The sequence below is a fragment of the Acomys minous genome, assembly GCF_964271855.1.
Source record: "Acomys minous genome assembly, chromosome: 1".
NCBI lineage: Eukaryota > Metazoa > Chordata > Mammalia > Rodentia > Muridae > Acomys > Acomys minous.
In genome coordinates this window covers 127,125,398-127,144,650 of record NC_140483.1, presented here as the reverse complement: position 1 = coordinate 127,144,650, position 19,253 = coordinate 127,125,398, and the positions used below count along the sequence as shown (strand labels likewise).

The 19,253-nt window shown below is 35.5% G+C and overlaps 1 protein-coding gene across 1 annotated transcript in view; it reads left to right on the top strand.

Annotated features, from left to right (window-relative positions):
* Positions 1 to 19,253, top strand: part of CNBD1 (cyclic nucleotide binding domain containing 1) — a 320,137-nt gene that overhangs the window by 170,815 nt on the left and 130,069 nt on the right. Inside the window, exon 5 of the mRNA XM_084793629.1 lies at positions 11,215 to 11,360. Coding sequence (XP_084649755.1) covers positions 11,215 to 11,360 — 146 coding nt within the window. The remainder of the gene's footprint in view (positions 1 to 11,214; positions 11,361 to 19,253) is intronic.

Below are 19,253 nucleotides of genomic sequence, written 5' to 3'. Positions count from 1 at the left end.
GATAGGAGGTTACCTGGAGAGGCTGGGGTGCAAGACCTGAAAAGGAGCCAATTGTCCTTTAATCAGAACAGTGAGGTGTGGGGCACACGCACTTTTACATGGGCTAACTGGTCTGGAGCTGGAGTGACATAGAGATGTGTCCACCACTGCCACCCTGTCACCGCTCCTGCACCCCTCCCTCCCAAAATCTCAATCTTGACACCAGGAGGAGCAATGATTGCTCCCTTCTTGTTCTGTCCCTCATGCCATGTGGCATGGAGTTTTTAGTCACATAAACTAGTAATCAGTACAAGTCTGACTAACATCTGGAATTCCTCCTCGTGTCAATGAAACATTCGCAGCACTTCAGCTCGTGCCAAGGATCTACACTCACCAGAGAGACCAGCCCACTTCCCCATGCTTTATACAGTCCTTATTCTCGCAATAAAGAGAGATGCATCACTGGTCACTGGGAGAGCTGTATCACTAAAAGGGTGTATCATTGAAAGAGCTGTATCAGGACATTCTCCACAGTTGTGTGGAGAGTGGGGTCTGACTTTCACACATACTCTGGTGCCTGGGGACCATGTCCCCAGGATGGGGAGACCTGGTGGCACTCAGAGGAAGGATAGCAGGCTACCAAGAAGAGACTTGATACCCTATGAGCATATACAAGGGGAGGAGGTCCCCCTCAGTCACAGTCATAGGGGAGGGGAGTAAGGGGAAAATGGGAGGGAGGGGCGAATGGGGGGATACAAGGGATGGGATAACCATTGAGATGTAATAAGAATAAATTAATAAAATAAAATTTAAAAAAAGAAAGAAAGAGCTGTATCAGAGAGATGCACCCTCCCTCAACACTTGTAAGAACATGGCATGGACATAACAAGGGACAGGGAAGAAGCTGACCCCTGGGTCCTGGAACAACAGCAAAGGTCACAGACTTTCCACAGGAAGAGAGACCTCACTGGCATGGCTCAGGGGACACTATGCAATAGGTAGTTTTGGGGGTGGAAGATTCCATCTGTAGGTCTGTTTTCCTGCTGTCTTGAAGTTTTAATTACCTATGGAGGTTGGGGTGGCCTTTTAGGAGATCAGATGTTCTCATGTTCTCATAAGGAAATGGAGAATTCTTAGTTTATGCAACCACACATTCATGCATTCCCTGTCAGGAGCTTCCCTATCCTACTGAGCTACAGATGGTACCAGACTGTCCGTAGTTCAGGAGACCGCACCTTTCTGACTTCCTATCAGATGCTTCCTAGAGCCTGGCAGCCAACTTCCTGGCCAGTATTAGCCCACCTTAGGCTGTTGGGTCATCAGCACTTTAATTTGGAGGAACATGTTTAGGGAAATTTAAGTAAGGAGATAATTGCATTTGAGCCTAACAAATAACTTTTATTATGCATCTATCTATCTATCTATCTATCTATCTATCTATCTATCTATCTATCTATCATCTATTTACTATTTATTATTTATTCTTCCATTTAGATAGTATAAAAATTGGATGACCTTCCTTTCAGCTTCCTAAGTATGTCTCCACCACATGACACTCTAGCTTTTCATTGCTGCTTAAGCAGCTATTGCCAGCTTGCTGTGCCCTATTGGGTAAGAATGGTTCTTAGCCTCAGTGCACGCTATTGGGGCCAAAGAGCACTTTGCCACATATAAACAAATGAGGCCCCTAGTAATGAGACAGCCTACAGGAGAGCAATACAAAAAGACTTAGATGTATGGCAACCCATAATGTGCATACAAATTGTCCTAAATTTAAAAACCATAAATATTTATATATAACATAATTTTATTGTTAACCTAAAAAGGGATATTTCCAAAGTTTTATAATAAAATATATAGTATAGTAAAATAATTTAAAACTTTTCTCAAGCAAGATAGCAATATTCTTTGAATACAGAACTCAGTTTTTCAAGACAAAATTCTTATCATACCAAGAGGAAAAACGGAAAAAAATGCAACAAAATTGGGGAAAATAAAAATATTGGAAGTTAAAGTTAATAAAGCTAATACAGTATAATAAATTATCCAGATTTTAATATTCAGTGTTTTTGTGCTTTTTTCTTTTTCAAAAATATGCTTGTACTGTTTTTAAAAAATAAATTCTAGTTATTTTTAATTTGCTGTATGCAGTTTTGACTGACAAATTGTGCAACATCAATTGTCCTAACTCAATTTACTCCACTTATGCCACTTACTGAATGTTGAAGTCAGTGTTGTGAAGATTTGATTTCCTGGCCCACTGTCTAGAAATCTTGACTTTTCAATAGTTCTCCCTGTGATAAAATTTTGCCTGTAAGTTATTTTGTTTGTGACCAGGGATAAGTTATTTTCATATGCAATTTTTCCTCCATAATAAGTTATTGAATTATGAAATATATGTCCTTTTGGTTTTTATATGGTGTGATAAGCTAGGTATAAACTTAATTAGTACTCAAATAATTAAAATAGGAATATGAATTCTTAAATAATTCTGCATTATATACTTGAAAACTACAATAAACTAAATAATATCCCAGTCACCAAATCCAATGATTTAAATGTTTTCTTTATTATTGCATTATTTATATTTTAATATTTTTACTATGCTATCAAGTATATCTTTCTAAATATAATATTTTTGGAGAAAAAAGCATGAGAATTATATGATTTTTCTCTTCCCATTTTGTGACTCTTCTCAAGGGTCTGCAGTTATTTAGCATTTAGATTTGGGGTACATCTATTTGCACACATGCATACATGTGCATGAGTATTAGGAACATCAGTTGCTCATTTTGTAATGTTTTAGGATTGGGCCTTTTTCCAATAAATAGTAAGCTGTGCACCCTTAGAAAAATGTATTTCTTTGCTTCTGTTTAATTATAGAATGAGCCATCACTGCTTTATCCTTATATGTATGGCTGAGTGGTTTGATTTGCTGCTGTTTTATTTGCAATATCCTAGCTCAGTTAGTTTGTTGTAGTTTATTAAATAAATTCTATAGCATTTATTTAATAAAATCTTCAATATATGTAATCAAACTGTTTCTCTGCCCACTGCCACTGGGACTTGGTCAATCGCCCTATGTGTTTATACTCCTCTCTGGAAGAAGAATTTTCTCAGAGTAACTCACTGATAATACTCTTTTTCAAAAGTTGTTGCAGTCCATGTCAATCAGGTAGTACATAAAACTAAACTGTGCTAATATTTAACATTTATGTAGAGCAGACACTCTCTATGTTAGGAGATATCATATTGTTAATAGATAGTAAATGTTTTTTTTTATTTATTCTTCATCCTAGTAGATTAGGTTGTTAAAGAGATTAAATAAGTTTTAGAAAAATGGGAAAGCCTCATTCCTTTACATCCTTACATTTGGATAAATATAAGTAAAATAGTGCTGGAATATAGAAACTTTAAAAGAATCTTTATCAATTTTCTATGTGTGAGAGATGTTCCCTGAAGCAGTCAGTCTCGTGAGCCAGAAGTATGAAGAACTAGCTGAATGTGAAGTCAAGAGACTTGTAAAGTCCTACAAAACTTAGGTCAGGCATGTATATAGCTGTGAACATGGAGGACTAGAATACAAAGCGAGGAGGCCAAAGGTTAACCATGGAGCTAACTTCAGATGACGCTGCCTTAGCCAGATACCGAGACAGAGGTGGAACAGCTACTGTTGTGACACTCAGTGAGCCTCCAGGGTTCACTTCATGCTGGGACAGAAAGGGCTAGTAAAGGAAATTCTGAAATATTCGTGTTGCCTCATAGTTTACCTGTCATTCCTTGGAATATACTTTCTTTCTTTCTTTCTTCTTTCTTTCTCTCTTTCTTTCTCCTTCCTTCCTTCCTCCCTTCTTTCCCTCCCTCCTTCTCCTTCTTGTCTCTCTCTCCTCCCTCCCTGCCCCTCTTCCTTTCTCCTCTTCCTCCTCTACTTCCTTTTTCTTAGTTGTACTTGTCATACCATCGTCATGAGAATTGTACCTGACATTGTTAAGCACTGAAGGTTTTTTCCCTAAAACTGGGAAAAGACCAGATTACCTATTTTGGCTCCTTTGTTCAGTATAATAGAAGTTCAATCAAGGAACCTTGATTGGGAGAAAGAAGTAGAAATCCACCAGGAATCAAAATGAAAATTGTCTCTGTTTAGAAACGATATGTTTGGTATAGAAAATCCTAAGGATTCAGTGGATTTATTTTGAGTAATAAAGAATATCAAAGTGAGGATATGATCAAGACCTATCAATATAATCTATACACTAGCAATGAACACCTTTGAAGATGAACTTCTTGAAGTAACCTCTAACGCATACAGCACTTAAGAGCAAATTTGTGAAAAAAAAAAAACAAACAAACAGATCTGAAGAAGTAAAATCTGAAGAAGATCTGAACAGTAAAACTATGATATACTGTTTTAAAAAATTATAAATTTTGGAAAACAAACCCTTTGCTACTTTTTCAGTTTAATGGAATATAAACTTTTAAAGTATGACCTTATACTTTTCTGAAATTCTTTTGTATCTGTTGTAGTATTTTCTATTTTATCTCTGATTTTTCACAATTAAAATTATTTTATTTTACATTTTACATGTAGGCATGTTTTGTCTGCATGTATGCATATATATCACATATGTGCTTGGTGCCAGTGGAGACAGAAGAGGGTTCAAATACCCTGGAGCTGGAGATAAAGATGGCTATGAGCTGACACATGGTACTGTGATCTGAGCCAGTGTCTTCCGAGAGAGCAGGCAGAATTCTTAACCGTCTTTTCTCCAGTCCTTTCCTTGCTGAATTTATTAATTTATATCCTCCACCTTTTGGTCAATTTGACTAACAGTACTTCTCTTACTAATAGTTTCAAAGAACCAAGTCTTCATTTAATTAATGAATTTGTTTCTATGCCTTTAGTCACTCGGTTTTTTATTATCTCTCCCTGTCTGTTCTTTTGGTGGTGTCATCTGTTTTTGTATAATTTAAATCCTTCAAGCACATCATTAAGTTAATACTACATATTTTCTCAGGAATTAATGTAGGTATTTTGAGCTGTACATTTTCTTCTTAGAACTTCTTTGTGTCCCATAGATTTTGGTGGTTGTATATTTCTCACCCTGTATCAGACAAACTTCTTTTTTGCAGTAAATGACAGTTAACACAGAGACCTAGAACTGATCAAGCAGAAAGCACAATTGATTGTGGAGTGCTCAGCCACATATGAAACATATATATCATACTCCTTCCACGGGAATAAGGGAGCATCACTGACAAGGAAACAGAAACAGAGGTGGTGGATGACTACCGGGAATCAGTGTTTTCAAAGCATGATAGGCCAGTTGCACATGTGAGCTCACAGAAGTTGTGACATCATGTGTAGATCTGTACAAGCTCAGGACAGACAAAAATGCCTGTATGGTGCATGCGTTTGTGTGTGTGTGTGTGTGTGTGTGTGTGTGAGAGAGAGAGAGAGAGAGAGAGAGAGAGAGAGAGAGAGAGAGAGAGAGAGATATGGTTGGAAGGAGGGAGGGAGAGGGAGGCAAGGAGACACACACATTGAGAGAGAGAAGAGAGAGAGAGAGAGAGAGAGAGAGAGAGAGAGAGAGAGAGAGAGAGAGAGAGGAGAGAGAGGAGAGAGAGAGGGGAGAGAGAGGAGAGAGGGGAGAGAGAGAGGAGAGAGGGGAGGGCATGACATTCCCACCCTAATAAAGAACTCTTGGCAATTGATAGTTCCTGGGGGAGGGAGAATCAGTTTTCTTTAAGGGTGTGATATCTGGTAGATGAGTCTGGCTATCCCACACCTAAATATTTAGTCAGTAAAAACAGATTTAATTAGTTTAAAAAAGAAAAAGAACACTAAGCTTCATGCTTAGGCTGGTGATGTAGATCTGGGAGGAGTTGGGGGAAATATGATCAAAATACTCTGAATTCTTAAAGAATTAATAAAGTATATTTTTAATTTCAAAGGAAAAGGTCTTTCATTTTCATAAAATTCAACTTAGTCTTCTTGAGAGAAGTCTGATATTGCAAATATAGTACATACCATTTACAAATGAAAGAAACTCACCAGAGAACTTACACTTTTCACTGCAACTTCCTTTGGTTACTGTAACATACTCCTCATATGGGGTATGGAAGGCAACTTTTCCCCATGAACATTTCTCCCCGATAAAGTGTTTATAAATACTTATGGTGTATGCACCAACTCACATCATGTTATTGGTCAGATATTAAAATTTCAAATATGTAACCTAGATTATAAAAACAATACTCCTGTGGCAATAGCAGAGTCTGCATGGGTCTGTGCTAGGGCCTCTGCATGCACGTTGTGGGTGTGTATCTTGGGGTTCTGTGAGACAGTAGAAGTGGGAGTATCTCCGACTCTTCATGCTCTTGGGAGCACTTTCCTCCTACTTAGTTGCCTAGTTCAACCTGGATATGGGTTTGTGCCTATTCTTGAAGCATCTTGTTGTCCATGTTGGTTGATATCCCTGGGAGATCTGCTCTTTTCGGTTTATTTTATTTTAATTTATTCATATTACATCTCAGTGATTATCCCCTCCCTTGTATCCTCCCATTCCTCCCTCCCTCCCATTTTCCCCTTACTCCCCTCCCCTATGACTGGGGGGACTTCCTCCCCCTGTATATGCTCATAGGGTATCAAGTCTCTTCTTGGTAGCCTGGTATCCTTCCTCTGAGTGCCTCCCAGCACACAACAAGAAAGTTTGCTCAACCATGTTCATAGCAGCCTTATTCATAATTGCCAGAACATGGAAACAGCCTAAGTGTCCCTCAGTAGAAGAATGGATAAAGAAACTGTGGTACATTTACACTATGGAATACTACTCAGCTATTAAAAACAAGGAATTCCCGAATTTTGTGGACAAATGGATTGAACTATAAATGATCATAATGAGTGAGTTAACACAGAATCAGGAAGAGTTAAATGGTATATACTCACTTATATCTGCATACTAGCCCCAGGGTCTGCTCTTTTCTGAAAGGAAACATAGGAACAGTGGATCTGGAGAAGAGGGGAGGCATAGTGGGGACTGGGAGACATTAAGGAAGAGGAGACTGTGGTCAGGATGCATTGTATGAGAGAAAAATGGATAAGGAAAAACTCATTTTTTGGGTTGTTACCATTGTCCCTGGCTTCTGCCAATGAATGGGCATGAAACTGTGAGCATGTCATTTCATGATGTGCTGCATTAGTTTTTCTGTTCATTAAATAGAAACATATTTATATTATATGTACAGAAGAGAGTTGGTACATAGTACTATAAATGTGGCCCTATTTATATTTAGATTTGCAGGTATAAACACAATGGATATTTATTTTACTATATGTGTATATATATATATATATATATATATGCTTATATACCCTTTCTATATGTTTTGATATATAAGCACATACTCAAATATATACATGATTTTGTATCTAATAAGTAAACAAGCAAATTCTTTTTATAGTCATATAGAATGCTTTAAAAATTTGATTACTTAATAAGCCATGCCTCCCTATATCTGTTCAATTCTTATTGTTTCAAATGTAATCACATGGTCAAAGAGGATATAGAAATTAAAGTTAATGAATGCCTAGATCCAATGGAAATCCGTTTTTGACCAACTGGTGTCTTCAATATTTTCTCTATCTAACAACCAACTACCTGTGTGTAGTCTTTTAAAAAACTTATATTCATTCTTTCACCAAAAGTCAAACTAAAAGCTTTATTCAGTATTCTAGCTCAATGTTGTGGCTCATAGGTATGCATCCTTCTCTTCATTGAGAGCAAATATAGTTATTTCTGGTTTACTAACATAAAGAGCAGCTTCCTTTACTTATGCACAGCCATTAAACCAGGGAAAGTCATTATAACATTAACAGTATATTAAAAGAGGAAGAAGAAGAAGAAGAAGAAGAAGAAGAAGAAGAAGAAGAAGAAGAAGAAGAAGAAGAAGGAAGAAGAAAGAAGAAAGAAGAAAGAAGTGTAGATCTCTTTCCCTTAAACACTACTTTATTTGAAGTGTTTAGGCCTCAACCTCTCTTTCAACCTCTCAACCCTATGTAGGAGAAAAAAAGTTAGTGGGGAGAGGGGGGGCTTACTTTGCCCAGATGTTTAGGATTCTTTTGGGCTATACTAGTCTCAGCCAACCGCTGACTAACCATCAGTCTTCTCCAAGCTGCTGCTCCCCGAATCGTTTCTCTCAGTCTGTCTGTTCCAAACAGCAACCTTGGCCATCTCTCTCCTCTTCAAAATGCTACACACCAGGTGCCAACGTTTGACACCACACCATGCTCTCTTTGCTCTTATTTATGTCCTCAGATCCCTAGACCACACCCCTCTCTATGCTGCAGGAGGAAAGCCTTTACCCGCAGGGAAAAGCCATGCACCTCAGAAGACAATAAGCAGGTGTGGACAAGCTAAAGCTCAAACTAAAATCCCACACTGGGCATTAGAACAAAAACATATTTACTCAACACATCTGAGTTTACAAAGAAACCAAAACTTCCATTACAAAAATGGAATCACAATAAAGGTATTGGTTCATGACAACAGTGCTGTTTCCATGGGGCGATTTATTGAAATGGTTGCCTTAGCAGTTCTACCACTTTTAAATTTAGAACTTAGATTTTCTAAAAAGGGGTCCTGGGGGAAAAAAAAAGCACATCTTGTATTCATTGCCTGACAAGATTGCTCCCATCTCTTATCCCACTGAACAAATCTAATCAGAACATTGGAGAAATGTGTTTTGAAAAAGAGGTATCATAGAACATGCTATGATTTGAAAGATCAATGACTTACAAATGTAGTAGTTCACAATGCTGGATATTTTAACAGTACATATTCTTAAATATATATAAAAGCATCTGCACATCTCTAGTATTGCCTACTTGCCAATAACCAGGGCCAAGGTTGCATCGCAGATATTGTTCTCAAGGCTGTTTCCTTCTCTGCTCATCCTCACTCACTGTGCTCAGCCTGCCCTGAAGACTTTCTCGATCAATAACATAGATGGGAAGGCAGAGATTGTCATTTGATCTTAGCTATGGGGTTAGGCACCTTTATTTAACCAAGAAGACTTAATAGATCTTTTATAATCAAGTCTTTCTTGTTTTAAAGTTATTTTTCTAGGTAGGGTCAGAGAAGCACAGACTTTTTGCAACTATGCCTCACACTTCTGTCTTCCTTTTCTTCTCTTTCACTTAGATTTGAAAATTCCTCCACTCCACTATGCTAATGATCCATTGCTTCAAGTGAGCAATACTAAGCACACTAAATACAATAGTGTTCAGTGAAGTAACTCTTCTAAGCAGGAGTCCATGCTCTGCATTATTAAAAGTCAATAATAAATGTTTTGCTCACACAGTCACATGATCTTTATGATGACTAAGTTAATGGAATATTTGCTTTTATTTTCACATGTATTTTGTGAATTAGAGAATACAGTCATCTGAGGCAGAGATCATATTGCAAGAATTGATTTGCTTTTCCTACTATGTTGTGTCCAGAGATAGAACTAAGGTCTTTATGATTGGCAGAAAAAAAGCAGTATCTGCTGAGCCATCTCATTGACCCCAATGATATATATTTTATATTTTGAATATTATATCACTAGATTTTTGATATACTAATTATTTGTCACTGTATATTAGACATACATTTTAAAATGATACTTATTTAGTAGGGGACTACTTTTCTAAAAATAGTTTCTCAGACTGGCTATTAGTTATTATTTTTTAAAACATTACAACAGAAAGAGAATTTACATCATCATTCAAGATATATATATATATATATATATATATATATATATATATATATATATACATGCATAAAGACATAAGGCACAAATTACATGAATTAATTAATTTTCTATCGATGTGATAAAGTGCCATGATTAAGACAACTTATGAAGAGAATGTATTATTGGGTTCATGGGTCCGGAGGGTAAGAGTTCATGATGGCAGTGTGAAGGCACGGTGGAAGAATCAACTGACAACTCACATCTTGCACCGTAAGCGAAAGGCAGAGAAAGCACACTTCGGTATGCCAGGAAGCACTGAAATTCCAAATCTGTTCCCAGCACCACACCACCTAATCCTTCCCCAAACATCCACTTACTGGGACCAAATATTCAAATGTATAAGCCTATGGAGTCCATTTTCATCCAAACTAGTACAGCACACAAAGTCTATGGTGGAATTGTTACTGACAGAATCACTCATGTGGTGTGGACACCATAGGTTACTTTCCTGGAACTAAACTACTTTTTGTATTAGCCTTAAAAGTTACTTGGAAATATTTAATTTTCTGCGGTTGTATATACAACAGTTATATTATTTCCTTCAGATCATAACATGAAATTTGTAGCTTGATTATAGTGTTGCATTTGCTCACTAGTGAATTTTATTTCTAACAATAATTTAATGACTAAATAAGGACAGATGTGTGTGTGTGTGTGTGTGTGTGTGTGTGTGTGTGTGTGTGTGTGTGTGTGCCTGTAACCTACTGCTTAGGCTGCTGAGGTAGAATGATCATGATTTCCTGACCACTCTGAGCTCTATGTGATTCTGTCTTTACATAAACACATAAATACCTTCCATAATATATGAGAACAATATGCTTCATTTAAAAGTAGATATGTATCTTTTCACTGATACATAAACTATAAATACTGAAGAGTTCAATTAGAGCTTCATTTAATGCATAGATAGTATTAAGTAATACAGTCTTTAATTGCAATTAAATTTATAGTGAAGTTTAAGGCATCTTGGTGCATTCTTTTTTGGGGGGGGGGAAAGAGAGTGAATGTTAAAAGTTTATTTATGAGCTAAATATCTAAAGTTCATTTTAATGCATATATGCAAGATGTAACAATAAATAATTAATATCAGAAATATAGAGGTATCAAAAGATAACACCAATCATATATTTTCATGTATCATACATATTCATTATAATTAAGTTTCTACTGAAGTTTAAAGCACCATGGAACACCTTACTATTGGAAAGAGAGAATGAATGTTGAAAATTTATCAAAAAGTCAAATGTGGTTTTTGTTGTAGTTCTTCTGAAACACCTTTTAAATGTAAAGGAAAATGAAAATTGGGAGTTTTAATCCCTCCAATACATTAGCTTGGGAGTTTTTGGTTTTGTTTGTTTGTTTTGTTGTTGCCTTTTTTGTTGTTGTTGTTTTGCTGTGGTCTCTGAATTTATAATTTCTCTTCCATTCTTTTCTAAGGCCAGTTCACAGAACAATCCATGAACACAACTGTGTGTGGAGTATGCTGAAGAAAATTCCAGAGTTAGCCTCTCAGCTCAGCGATGCGCAGCTGAAAATCCTGAGTAAGAAAGTAGTTACTGAAACCTGGATCAAAGGCAGCACAGGTACTTGATTAATGTGTGGCATCTGGCAGAATGAACTGCGTAGTCATATGGCAAGTTGGCTATTGTTAAGTGTTTATAATTCAATTTGAGATGCTAAATACACTGTCTTAAGACAGTCTTCTCTCAGGGAATGCTGTTTGAGTAACAGCTCACACTTCAGTAGGATTTATAGCATATTGTCTTAGTTAGAGTTTCAATTGCTAAGGAGAGATACCATGACCACAGTAGCTCTTATAAAGAAAACCATTTAACTGGGACTGGCTTCACAGCTTCAGAGGTTTAGTCCATTATTATCATGGCAGGAAACACGGCAGCATGCAGGCAGACATGGTGCTGAAGGATCGGAGAGTTCTACATCTTGTTTCACAGGCAACAGGAAGAGACTCTGTAATACTCTAGGCTTAGCTTGAGCATATGAGACCTCAAAGCCCAAATCCACAGTGACACACTTCCTCCAATAAGGCCACATCAACTTCAACAAGGCCACACTTTCTAACAATGTCACTCCCTATGGGCCAAGCATTCCAATACATGAGTCTATAGTGGTCGTTCCTATTCAAACCACCACACATATGCACACATATTAGCCCCTGAGACACAACTCGATTTAATTCCATAGACTTCTGGTTCATCAGGTCTGGCGTAGGGCTGGCCTAAATTAAATTTACAATCATTTTTTGATGGCAACAATGTACAGTACAAATTTAGTAGCAACTCACAGCTGTCTTTCAGAGTTGGTTAAAATGCTTGCCTACCTAGTTGCAGATACCACCCTAAATACTGGGAAAGGATTCATTAGACATAGTCCTTATCTTAAGTCTGTTTATATGGATATAGGAGCTACTTCAATAGAAATTCATGCTTCTGAACCTCTGAGGGGAAGACAAGCAAGGCATACTCCTTGTGTCAAGAAAATTTCTTTTTTATTCCTTACAGAAACAAAATGATATTATTATTGTTTGCATGTGAGGGTCACCACTTCATAAATAGATCATGCAGGGGACTCCTGCTTATAAATGAAGCTTAACTGTACTTCAACCCAATTCTGAGCTCGCCCTTTTTGCTTGCCCTGTTGGTGGAAAGTGGTTGATCAGGAATCTGACATTTAAAATACACGTAGAATCTTGGAGACTCATGGCTTTTGAAAAGATTTACATATTTTAAGGGTTTTCCCCAATGGTTTTCTCTCATAATTGGCTCCATTTAATTAGAGTTAAGTGGTGGAAAATAAATCAAAAGAGTTTTTCTGTGATTAAAAGTGATTTTAAAGGGTGGTGGGGAAGACAGAATAAAAGTTCACTATTGCTTTGTTATTAGCTTGAGGATAATAATTAAAAACTACTTTGCTTTATAAGTTCTGAAATTATATTTCTAATTATAAAAAGTTATGGTACAACCTAAACAACCTTCAATTAAAGATTGACTATCATTAGTTTAAGGGAATTATAGGCACTGACTGAAAAGAATGTATTTGTATGTGCATATATATTCTCTCTCTCTCTCTCTCTCTCTCTCTCTCTCTCTCTCTCTCTCTCTCTCTCTCTCTCTCATATATATACATATGCAAGTTAGAAACTTGGAAGTTAGAAACTTTCAAATATCTATGCAAAGTATTTGTGTATTAATATACAAATATATAAATAAATATATATATATTTAAAACTATACATGATTTCAGAATGGTATACTTAAAGTTTTTCCTTATTGTAGAATAGATTAATTGGGTGCTGCTATGGCTTGGGTGTGGCTTAAATATTTCACAGCACTCTACTATGATTGAAAGCTTTGTCTAGTTGTGGCTTAATTAATGGCATTGGGAGGTGGTAAAACCTTTGAGAGGTGGGTCCTTATGGATGATTCTTTTAAGTGATTTGTCTATAAGATAATATGTATGTCATTCATTGAGTTCTCATAGGGAATTATAATAGCAGTAAACATGGCTGTGTTAACAATCCATTCTTTGCTCCTGTTAAATATTTGATTGGTTCCTACTGTCACTCATGACACAATATATTTTCCCATTATGACTTTACCAGCATCCAAACAAATGGGATAAGTGATATTTGCTTATGAGATACCAACCATGGCCTAAATGTACCTTTTTCCATTATAAAGTCAAATAGCTCAGGCTTTTATTTTAGCAAAAAAAAAAAAAAAAGGTAATATAAGAGCAATAAAGATAAATAATTTTCTATTACTTCTACATGTGTGGATGAGCTAATTTCTACAATAATTTTAAAGTCATGTATACTTTGCAGATTCATATTTTGCAAGAAAGTTCAACAATTAAAATTAGGAAGAAATATTTCATTCTGATGGTTAAGCATATTAACTAATACTTTACCATATTTTTTTAAAATACCAATACTTACATGATTAAATGACATACAGAAGTCCAACTTGCATCTTTGGGTTCTATAAAAATTTATGTCTCTGAGTTTTTTTTTTTCACCTTCTAGAATCCAGATGCCTTAGAATTTCTAAGACATGTAGTTTTAACTGCTCAGATGTTTCCCCATCACAGCCTCAGCTCATTAGATACAGAAACTTTGTAGTTTTTTTCTTCATCCACTTTAGCAACAACAACAAAGCCTAGATAGCTGTCTGCTTCTCTCTGTTTGCCTTATTCGGATGTGCATCTCTCTGTGGTGATTTAAAGTGTTCCCTCATGCAGCCCCTCATCCCCAGCTGCTGACTCTCAATCTGCCACAGTGGCTCATTTCTCTAGTGCAATTCTGCACAGCTGTTTGTGCCTTCTGCTCTTTTCATGTGACCATTAGTTTTTTTCAGCTACATTATTTAAGAAAGTTTTCTGAGTTTACCTTCATCCACATAGCCTCTTATGCATTCAGTTTCTGCAAACAAAATATAAAATAAACAATACTATGACCCAAGGAATCAAGCATAGAAATGTTTCTAAGTAATCATGGTATTAAGCATTTTATCTTATATTATTATTTACTATAAAATTACCATAATTAAATATTACTTACATTAACTGTTCCAAAATTACTGAAAGTAGGGGGCAGAGGAGATGGCAGTCAGTACATAGCATACATTAGATGACCATCTGCAGTCCTTCTATAGACGAGAGATAGACTGCATGCTGCTAACCCACAAAGCTCCACAGAAGCAGAGAGAAACAATTCCCAATCAGCCTGGGAATTTTCTGCAGTGTACAGTGTTGTAAAGGTGTCATGCACAACAGGATGGGTGTGTTCAATGATTTTTGACTTGATTGATTTTTTAATATATGTACTATCATAATTTGAGAAGTAATTGTGTTATACACTTAAAGTAGATACACAATAAAAAAAACACTCATAGCAAAGCCACGGATAATCTGAAATTAAAGTAGAAGCACTCAGTTATATCACAACAAGAACAGAACATACTAACTGGAAATAGATTTTACCAAGTAACTACAAAATTTATTTCTTAAAAAAGCCAAACCAGTTTTGAGAGCTATATTTAAATATCTTAGTTAATATAAATTTGTCAAATCATCATAGTTTAAAGGACTTAAGATAGCAATATCTAAGTTATTGTACAGATAAAACAAAATCACTAGTTAAAGCAACAGATATCTTATTACACAAACTGATGAATTGGTTTTAAAATTCATAATGAAATGTATAGGACTCAGAGAAATCCAAATATTATGGAAAGGAGGTAATGAACCACTGGGCCCACATACATCTATATTAGAAATTACTATGAATATCTATGGCATCAAAGCATTATACTATCAGTATATTAACTGATATAATAATCATATAATAACAGTAAATAATAAATAATAACTTAATAACTTAACTGTATGGCTTATTTTTAGATTATATATTTAAGACAGCCCAGTGATCAAAAGAAAAGTTTTCATTGAATGTGGCTTGGTCAACTGTATCCATATAATAAATAATAATGTATGTACAAGTGCTAGCCCAAAATATATCAAAGACTAAATGTAGAAGTAAACCTGGTAAATTATTGAATTATCAATTAATTTTCACTGACCAGAGTTTAAGTCATGTCTTTTTCATTTACAAATGACAAACAATTGGAAAATTTGCATGATGCAGAAATGAAAATACTTTGAATTTCAATAAAAACAAGAAGACTAAAAGCAGTGGTCCAAGGCATGGTTTAAATCTCAAAGATGTGTCATGGCCTCCATGCAGTCTCTGTGGCTGCTGCTTGCTTGGCTGTTGAATCTCCAGAATTGCCCACTATGTGGAAGACTGGCTGGGGACATCTAGCACTTTGCCACTTGCTAGATGATTTCTGGGAAAACTAAGTTGCTTTTTTGAGACTCTGCTATGGGGATTTGTCTGTCCAGGTGATCTTGACATAATAGAATCTCAGTCAGATGTGTGGATAAGTAAACAAACTGAGGCATTGTGTTGTGCCCAGCCTTCCTAAATAAAACAAATCATATAACCTATGGCTGCCACAAAAGTTGAAGCTTGATTAAATAGGATTGAAATGAATATCTCATCTTCACTATATGGTTCTCTAACCTGATGTAGAACTTAAAGTGTTACTTCTCACTGTGAAGCCCTACACATAGTTTCTTAAGTTTCTGTAGCCCATGTTATTTGTTCTTAGAAATAAAATTTACACGAAGACAAGAGAGAGAAGAAGACAAATATACTTCTATGTTAAATTCTTAAAGAAAAGTGTGTATTTGTCAAAGTTCGTATAATAAAGCCTTCTTCACTGGAGAGTCTGAATGAAGGAATGCAATACTTTACTGAAAAATAAATAACCCTCACATAGACACATATTTATAATATAAATATGCAAATATTTTTGAATAATGAGTGTGTCATTTGTGCAAGGAATTCTAAAAAAAAGATTTGTGGGTTTAAAGCTCTTATAATCACCAAAAGTGAATAAAATAACAAATTGTTACATCTGATATTTATAAATATACAACCATTTTAATTGTAACTAAATGCAAATATTCATTAAACTACATGGGTTGTTTTCCAGTAATCCATCACTGACAAGTATAGTAAGTCCAAAATCCTTCTGAAGCAAGTGCTTACAAAATAGCACAGTGCTAGCTGCAGAATTTTGATCCAGCCTTCGAATCCCAGGACCTCCTGTGAGCTGTGGTTTGCTGCACAGTCTCGAGAGTGCACCATTTTACTAGCCCCAGAAAAAAATGATTTTCAAAATGAAGGCCAGTTCCTTATTAAACCTTTGCAATTAGTCAAAAAAGAAAAATCCATAGTCACAGATTATGAAATTTATCATATGGTCTATGAAATAGGTTATTGAAATATATTAATTCTTAACCTTTCATTTAATCTTTCCCCTCTGTTACAAGCTTGCATGGGTGGATCATGTTTAAGCACTGTAATTTTTGCCATTTGTCTTAACATAATTTTTCTTAACATCATTCTTATCCAGATCCCTCGGGAGAGGATGATTTAATTGGGAAGTCCTTTTATGAAGATGGATCCATATCATCTTTGAAAACTGCATTCATTCTTTATCTTGTGACTACAGTCCTTCTGTTCTATTGAAGTGTTTTCCAAAATCTTCTCTCTTTGCTGAATTTTTCTCTATAAAATCTTCTAGTCTTCTTCCTACTAGCGATTCAGCTCCAATAGACGGAGTTCTGAGTCCCGCACGCCATGGCCCTGCACTTACTCACATGGGCCCCTGATCGGAGTCCTCTCTTTCCCAGCCGATTCTTCCGGGATCTTGGAAAACTTCTCACAAACACACTGCTTGCCTTTCTCTACACATAGACTCTCTGGAGACCTATATGATGAATTATTTCACACATGAAACCTTAACAACATGGAACTGTAACCTACTTTCTTCCACCCTAAAATAGTGGGGTTGTATTCTGTTGAATTAAATTATACTTTCCAAGGTTCTTCTCCTCAGCTTTCTTTTCTTTTACATTCTCATTGACTAGTTCGATCCTCCACCCATTTCTTCTTATAAGGATTACTTCCAATAACTCCTCCCTGGTCTCCCTTCTATTTTATTTATTTATTTGTTTGTTTGTTTGTTTGTTTTTTATTTCACTGTGTAACCCTGGCTGTCTTGGAACTTGCGTTGTAGACCAGGTGGAGCTCTGGCCACCAGAGTGCTGGGATTAAAGGTGTGTGCTACTTATCCGGCTTCTCTCTTCCTGTGTATTTCCAGAAATTCTGATTCCTTAGTGCGCTTGTACATATTTTCTCTGACAATTAATGAAGTATTACCATGACACATACTGCAAGCTGCTAATATTTTAAAACACAAAGGAAAAGGGAATTTTTATTATTCTCCTCAACCTTTGCTAGCTATCTTCTTCAATTTGGTATATTTTCTTATTTTAGTTGTGTCCGTTTCTCTAAGTGAAAATTTTCCATCTTAGTTCATGCTTTGGATTTGTCATTTCAAAAACCACTACTTGTTTACTAACTACGGATAGAGATGGCTGTGTTTTAATGTAGGTGATCAATATTCTTATATGAAATGGCGGAACTGAATAAACACTGGCCTGAACTAAATTTTGTTCATTTGTTTTCTTTTTAAAACTTAAAAAGTATGTGTGTGGGGGGGAGGTGATTCTGTGGTTGAGATGAACTGTACCATTCAGAATCCTAATCAGTGTGAGATGGACTTCTAGTCCAACCCTCCTAGTCAGTGTGAGATGGACTTCTCTATGTGCTCCAGCAAAGTGAGTGGTATCTTCAGTAATCATGTCTTACCATTTAAGTGCAGTGTAATCAAGAACAACCACAGTAACCTGTGTAATTTGGGGTGCCTCTGGGAGAACTTCTGTCCATGCATGTTAACTACATTAAATCTCCCTTTGAAACATCTAAATTGTATTTTGACATCAGGGTACTAATTAGTGGATATTCCCACTATTAATTTTTACCTTTGCTTTGAATTATTTACTTATGATGTATTTCTAAAATCACTAATGAAAACTACCAATATGGAAGTTTTTTACTTTGAGTGCTTTAAAAAAAATCCTGACTATTAGGGTTATATTTGTTAGCAAGACGTCATTTCTAATTTAATTTAATTTAAAATTATTGTTCTTTTTAAAAATAAACATTCTTACTAAGATTTAAAACTTGGTTAATTATTTAAAAGGTAATTAGCATTTTAATTGCTTCTTATATATTCTTAGCATGCTCTGAATGAGATATCTTAAGTACAAGACTCTTTCTTGTACTTTTATTTGAAAAATCATGATTTTTGTCTCCTATACTTAATTGAAGATAGTTAGGTAATACAATCTCATGTGTATTTGTGTTTTGGTTATAATTTTCCTGTATTATAGTATAAATAAAATTTTCAAACAAAATTCTCTGCATTTTTAAATTACTACAAATGCCATCCTTTTCATTAAACCAGTTCAGATCTTTTATAACAGATATATTCTTTTTATGTTTTCACATACATTATCCTTCTTTAAGAATGCTGAATTTCTGATGCTTTATCTAATCTAATGATAATAAATTTGTGACTTTTATTAAATACTAGTTTTTATATTGTCTCAGTATTAGTAGGCTTCAGAGAACATTTTATTTGTAGATTTACACATATTATAGACATATAATAAGACATCTTATTAGACTTGTGCTGTATAACTTCCCCTTGCATAGAATGGGGAAGGATATATTGGCTTTATGCTCAATAGTCACATATCCAAAGATCCATAACTTAATAGCAGCTATGAAGAAGCTACTTACTATTTTCATTTTATTTAATGTGCAATCATTTTGGACTTCTAAAGTATCTTCTATGAACCAATACTTCAAATTCTCTAGACACCCACACTCCCACACACTAATTTTGTTTTTTGTACTGAACTTATACATAATAGAGTATAAAGAAAGTCAACTTTCAAAGTGGTTGTATTCAACGCAGATA